This window comes from Pediculus humanus, genomic scaffold, assembly GCF_000006295.1.
Source record: "Pediculus humanus corporis 1103172108289 genomic scaffold, whole genome shotgun sequence".
Classification (NCBI taxonomy): Eukaryota; Metazoa; Arthropoda; class Insecta; order Psocodea; family Pediculidae; genus Pediculus; species Pediculus humanus.
The window spans coordinates 813,621-820,992 of NW_002987858.1; the positions used below are offsets into that span (position 1 = coordinate 813,621).

Below are 7,372 nucleotides of genomic sequence, written 5' to 3' on the forward strand. Positions count from 1 at the left end.
ATATTTATTATTAATACGTGAAAATTCCACGAGGCAGCGCTGTTTCCACATCCTTTCCGACTAGCATTTACATGAAATCAATAACGTTTCGACAAGGAGAGGGGAAATGAGTTGTTGGAGGGGAAGGGGTGGCGGCGGGAAAGGGCCGTAGGAAAGGAAAGAATCATAGGCGGGGGGATCGTTGAGAAATCCGGGGGGGGAGGGGAGAAACACAAAATATACCAGAACGATGTTAGAAATTTTCTTTTTGTCGTTTTGTGACTTGCGTGAAAGATTTTCCTATTTTCCTATTTTCCGATTTTTTTTTAAATCTTCCGCCATTATTATTATTATTATTATTATTATTATTATTATTATTATTATTATTTATTTATTTATTTAAATTAAATAAATTTTAATTAATAAATAAAAAAAAAAATTTTTTTTATAGAATTTTCTAAATAAATAATAAAAATAGGTTAAACATTAAAAATCTAATTATTTCATTACTTTTAAAGATGGCGGCGGCGAGGATGGTGGTGGTGGATACCTTAAAAGTTTTTTTCCTTTCTTCCTCCCTCACTTAATCCAATTCAACTCTTCCTCTCCTCTCCCCTCCCTTTCCCAAACCCTCAAACACCCCTCAAGGGAAACAAAAAAAAAAAAATCGAATTTTCACGGACTTTTCATACACGGGGAGGAGGAAAAAAACAACAAAAATTATTAATAATAATAATTATAATAATAATAATAATAATCACATGAAAAAAAATTTATTCCATACAAAAACAAAACAAAAAAAAAAAAGCAGACGACGCTAATTTTTCATCAATTATTATAAAAAAAATATATTTATATATATATAAAAACATTTCCTTTAATAATTATTATTATTTAACTTACTAATATTATTATTATTATTATTATTGTAATTGAAAGACAGTAGTTCTGTGTAAATATATATATATATAAAATTTTCTTTTTTTTAAGGGGGGCGGGTCACGTGATGTTCTTCGAAACCGAACCCTACCGACCCTTTGATTACACAAAAATTATCAAATATATATATAAAAAAAAAATTATTTTTACTTAATAACTTATTAACTAATTTTATGTGCGTTTATTTATTTATCTATTTATATATATATAATAATAATGATAATGATAATAATAATATTTATATGATTATAATTAATACCGTTTAAAGTTTTCTCAACACGAAACGTTATAAAATTTTCCCAAAAAAATTTTCCTTTTACGTTCGGAGTAACGTACGTGTTTATGAGTGACAGAGATCAAAAAAATTTATTATAAAAAATCCAAAAATTGACGCAAAAAGAAAAAAATAAATAATAATAATAATAATAATAATAATAATAATAATAATAATAATAATAATAATAATAATAATGATTATGATGTTGATTAGAATAATAATAATAATAACGCTTACAAACTAAAATAAAATAATTTTTTCTTGTTTTTATTTTATTTTCTCTCTTTTTCTCTCCCTCTCTCTCTCTCTCTCTCTTTTTCTCTCATTTCAATAATAATCGATAAAAATTTAATAAAAAACTGGTAAAAACAATCTCTCTCTCTCTCTCTCTTTCTCTTTCTCTATCTATCTATCTTTCTCTCCCGGCGAAGAATAAAAAGAAACAGAAGGTAGGTGAAAAAAACCTGAATATTGCGGTAAACCTTAAAAAAAAAAAAAAATTCTCACTTACCCGAATCCAGCAGAAAAAAAAGAGACAAAGGGAGAGAGAGAGAGAGAGAGAGGCAAACCGGAGACAAAGAGAGACAAGAGAGAGATAAAGATAGAGAGAGAGAGAATATAAAAAATTTGAGCGCGAGGAATTTTTTAATAACCCCCAAAAAAAAACGTTAAAAAAAAAAAAATTTGAAACTCAAAACAACATAAAAAAAAAAAAACACAATCAATAATAATAATAATATTAATAATAATAATAATAATAATAATAATAATAATAATAATAATAATAATAATGATAATAATAATAATAATATGCACGATTTTTTTTTTCTAAATTTAATTTAGTACTTTAATCGATAAGAGATCAATTATATTGATTATGTAAATAATTACTCATATATATATATATAAATTAACTATTATCATTTCTCATTAAAAAAAAAAAAAAAAAATCGGTTAAACAAACAATGAGCGAAATTTACGAGTTTGTCGATACAACAACAACAACAACAACAAACAAAAAATAAATAATCACGTGATTAAAAAAATTTACTCGTGTTATGAAAACAACCTTCTGGAAAAATTCGTATAAAAAAAAAAAAAAAAAAAAAAATTTCTACGAACGTCCTTTCCGTACTACTTCTTGTTAGGAAAGAAAAACCGTTTTTTTTTTTAATTATCGTTTATCGATTTATCGATATATCGAATCATATCGATGTAATATCACATCGATTTTTACTTCCGATATGTTTTTTAACCCGAACGTGTTTGTTGTCGTTTTCATTCATCGTTAAAAACATAGATATATCCTCTCCTCGCGCGTCATTCACTCTTACGACAAACTCGCAAATTTCCCAACGAAACAAACAAACAAACAAACAATAATGATGATAATGATGATGATGATAAAATGATCCTCGAGAAGCGTAAAAAAAAAAAAGCAAAAAAAAAAAAACAAAAATGTTATTAATTACCTTGTTAATTCGTCGTTTGTTCGATCGTTTGTTTGTTTGCTTGCTTGTTTGCTTGTTTGTTTTGCTCCGTTTTGTTGCTCCGATTAAAAACTTTTTTTTTTTTAAATTAGAGAAAATAATTAATTTTTTTCTTTCTTTTTCATTTTCTTTTCTTTTAAACTTGGATTTTTGGTCTGAATATGAGATCTCTGATGAGAGTCGACTGAAACGTCGAAACTTGTTTTTTGTCGTGGAGCCAGGGCTCGTCTTCGCTGTAACTTGAAAATTGTACGGCGACTCTCCGATTGACTCTCGTTAACAAAGTCAAAAAATTCGTCGTCGTACCGTTTTTACGTAATTCCTCTACGAGACTCTGAACGAACCACGTTCCATCCTCCACGTTTCTCCACGAATAATATCCTGAAATTTACGAAAGAGAGAGGAGGGGGAATATAAAAAACCGACAGAAAAGACAAGAAAAACAGAAAAACAAAAAGGTCGATTTTACCATCCGGACACGAATAAGCGATTAAAAAATCAGAATGAGACGGAAGTCTGTAGGCTGCACTACCAGCATCCGTTTCGCTCACGGAACCTTTACGAGAGACCAAAGTGACTCCCGAATCGACTTTCGATCCTCTGCAAGCCTGCGAAAAAAAAAAAAAATTGTTTTTAAACAAAATCTACAAACGAACAAACGGACAGAACGACAGACAGACAATACACGTACCTGAACGAAAAATATTTTAGGCTTTCCAGCAAGTGTTAAACACCTGTCGGCCGTGAATGGATGCCACAAATTGTCAATGGAATATATCGTGTCTCTCGCGTACAGGTAACCATTATCGAAACCGTGAGTCAGTACGGCTATCATCAAACAATCCGCGTCGCTGTGATCTTCTTTGCTCACTGAAATGAACAGAAAAAAATCTGTTTGTACACCACCAACAGGAAAATCAACGTAAATGGCAGAAAAAAACGACAGGAAGAGGATACTACCTTCGTTGATGGCCTCGCTGATCTGATAGTATGGCATGTTGCTGAAAACGGTCACTTCGAAACCCAAATTCGTAAATTCGTTCGTTAGATTTTCCACGTCGACGTGAGAACCTTTTCGCGGGCTCACCAAATTGTTGTCGAATATATCGTTGTTGATTATGATGGCTCGACCCCTTCGGGAGTGATACATGTTGTATTCGTCCGCATCACGATCGACCGGCATGACAGCTTCCACTCCAGAACTGGATCTGATGATGATGATGATGATGGACAATTAGGATTTTTTTGTTGGAAAGTACAACCTACTAGGCAATATCTTACCTGTCGTAAATGTTCGTGAAAGGTTTCGAATCTGTGACGTCATTTAAAGCCCTACCACCGCCGGATGATGGCGTGTACATCTGAGGAGGATAACTGAAAGATGCGGCCGGTGAAGAAGTGTAACTACCGCTGTATCCGAGATCTGATGAAACCCTAAAAATTCAACAACAAAATTACAATTTAAAACTTTCCGCCATTTTGAAAAAATTTTCCTCCATTTTCCGACTCACCTGTTTCTTGGAGAGGCGATGGCGATTCCTCCGCTTTCGAGTGACCGTCTCAAATTCACGCAATCGTCACCGATGGAATCGATGACGTCGGAAGCGCGACGAGATCTACCAGTTTTCCGCGCTTCCTTTTTAATCTCTCCGATGGACTTGTCGGATTCTTCCCTTAATAATAATAATAATAATAAAATTAATCGATCGTGGTTTCAGAACAACCCTTATCTCCATGTCTCCATGCTTACCCCTGGCCGTAGCTTTCGCTTTTCCCTCCATCTTCGTTGGACGACGACAAACGTCTCTCGGATCTCTCGTAATGAAAATCCTTTTTCGTCACGCTCACCTGGCTCCCTCCGCACGAGAATTCCTTTTCCTTTTCTATGAAAACGTCATCGTCCAAATTGGTTCCTCCGTACCTGAGATCATCGTTGAATATGAAAGGACCGTTGTCGACCAACTCGATCGAATTTATGTAAAACGCTTTCGATATGTTACGTATGATGCTCTCGCTGAGTTCTTCTCTCTCGTTTCCGTTGTCTATGCTGCTGCTCTTGTTCACATTTTTATCAACCTTTTCCAGTCGCTTCATTTCCGTATTTCTTTTTCTTTTTCATAAACGAAACTGTAATCAAACACGCACAAATAATAATAATAACAATAATAATAATAATAATGGATCCGTATTAAATATCAAATCGTAACTCATTGTTACCTCGGGTTTCACGAAATCCCGACCCGACCCGACCGACCAAACTCTCGTTAAAGAAATACGCACACACGCATGCACACACCCTTCTTCCCCCTCACCCCCCGAGCACCTTCGCCAGTGATTTACGACAACAATAAAATTAATACAGATATTTTCGTACCGAGGCAATCAAAAAGAACAACAACAACAACAACAGGTGGATAATAATAATATAATGGAGCAATTGTATTACGTTTCTCTTCTTTCCTTCCGGTCCTCCCATCCCTTCCCCGTGTCTCCTCCCTAACTCTCTCTCTCTCTCTCTCTATTTTTTTTTATAAACAACAAATAAGCTCGGATAACAATACTCCAAACGGTTGAGTAGTTGGACTTGGATGACATTTGTTATCTTATCAGTTCGACCTCGATGAGATGGTGGCGAGGGACAACTTTTTTATGATTTGTTTAGGTTCTAACGGAAAATCAAAATAATAAACCCCGACCGACGACTTTTTTTTTTTTTTTTTTTCTAATTTCATTTTTTTATGTTGTTGTTGTTGTTGTTGGCGTACGAGATGAGAGAGAGAGAAAGAGAGAAAAAAACCATGAAATGAAATCTCTGAAGTTTTTGTCGTCTTCGGTTACCCTACCTTCCTACCTGTCGGTAGATATGTTGCCACCGTTTGAAAATTCCAACATTTCACACACGCACATAAAAAAAAAAAAAAAAAAGAAAAACATTCGAACCTCTGTGTCACGTGATCACGCGATCAAAATGTGAGAAAATTCAACGGAATTTTTTTTTTTTTTTTTTTATTCAATTTTTACCTCAACATGTTTCGACAGGTTTAACTGCAACAAACAAACAAACGTCGCCCGGGTAGTTTTCATAACAAAATTCCAAATGAGTATAAAATCGAAAAAATCGATTTCGTTCGATTGATCGATCGAACATTCGATAATATCGATCGAACGAAAAAAAAAAAAAAAAAAAAAACAAAAACAAAAACAAACCTTACGGATTTTTTTTTTTTTTTTTTCAAATATGTCTTACACCGCACGTGTTTTATTATTATTATTATTTACGTTTCAGTCCGCAACGCAACGAAAACAAAAAAAATGATAATAATAATAATAATAATAATAATAATAATAAATATAAAACAATTCACTCACTCTTATATTCATCACGTTACAAACATTCGATGAATCATATTCGCAAACGACAAAATTTTACCTGCTTTCTAAACATCTAACAAATACCCTTCCCCCTCCCTCACTCACTCTCTCTCTCTCTCTTTCTCACCTTTTTCACGGTGGAGGATAATCGTGGTTTTGTTAACTCAGATGATGATGATGATGATGATATTTACTACGCCATCATTACAACGGAACCTGACCACAATTCGCGCGAAAAATCGGCGGACGTGACGTGTGTGACGCAACCTAAGAGATTAATAACGACGGACGATGACACCTCGTGAAAATAATGAAATTTTCTCAACTGTCAACGATATCATCCCTACCCCCCCCACTCCCCGTGCGAGAAAACAAAAAGGGGGAGGAAGGAGGGGGAGAGAGAGAAAAAGGAATACACGATGATGCAAGGCTAACGAATGCATTTTCATTTAATTTTTTATTTCCATGACCTTGAAATCCATCAGATTGATTGATGGGAAACCATAACATCAGCTCTTTTTAATCTTTCACGATATCCAAGTTTTCAGCCGCACTATATTCGCACTTCCCGCCTAGTTTTATCACGATCCCTTTTTCGAATTAAAAAAAAAAAAAACCGTGGCAATAGAAAAATTATAATAATGACCAGACGCGATGCGAAGCGGCATTAAATTAATTAATTAATTAAAATAATGACTTGAAGCATCGTAAGTGGTGTGTAAGCCGCGACTAATTAAAAACGCCAAAAATTTAATCGAAGGGAAGAAAGCAAAAGAGAGAGAGAGAGAGAGAGAGAGAAGAGAAAACTCCAAAAAAAAAAAAAATTTGTCAAAAAAGGGGGGAACGACGACAGAAAGAAGAACTCAATCAAAAGTTCATTGAACTCAATTATTAGATAAAATAATAATAATAATAATAACAAAAATAAAATAAAATTTTTCGTAGAGGAGGTAAAAAAAAAAAAAAAACCTTCTCGCCGCCGCCGCCATTTTATTATTATTATTATTATTATTATTATTATTATTATTATTATTATTTTAAACTTTAACAACCGGAAATCGGTCATCGTAATATGAATTTAAAAAGTCACCGCCATCCCTGTCACTTTTTTTTTTTTTTTCGCCGCGTCCGATTATGGCGTGTCGCATCTTTTTCTACGATTATATTAATCGTCCGTTCGTAACCAACGAACCGAAACCGTCGCACGCGCACGCAAACACACACACACACATTCATCAACGACCGTCAGTACCTGAAAAGCGATGAGCAGAACCGTGAGACAAAGACAGACGACGATGAACACGAAACGTGGCAA

At 33.7% G+C, this 7,372-nt stretch overlaps 1 protein-coding gene across 1 annotated transcript; it reads right to left on the minus strand.

Moving 5' to 3' along the window:
- Positions 1 to 2,400: 2,400 nt before the first annotated feature.
- On the minus strand, positions 2,401 to 4,779 carry Phum_PHUM536790 (Caspase-1 precursor, putative; the record flags this gene model as incomplete). Its single annotated transcript, XM_002431529.1, has 8 exons — positions 2,401 to 2,524; positions 2,877 to 3,066; positions 3,155 to 3,293; positions 3,377 to 3,555; positions 3,646 to 3,887; positions 3,967 to 4,119; positions 4,197 to 4,301; positions 4,436 to 4,779. The coding sequence occupies 8 exons, from the start codon at positions 4,777 to 4,779 to the stop codon at positions 2,401 to 2,403; spliced, it is 1,476 nt and encodes a 491-aa protein (XP_002431574.1).
- Between the last annotated feature and the right edge of the window lie 2,593 nt (positions 4,780 to 7,372).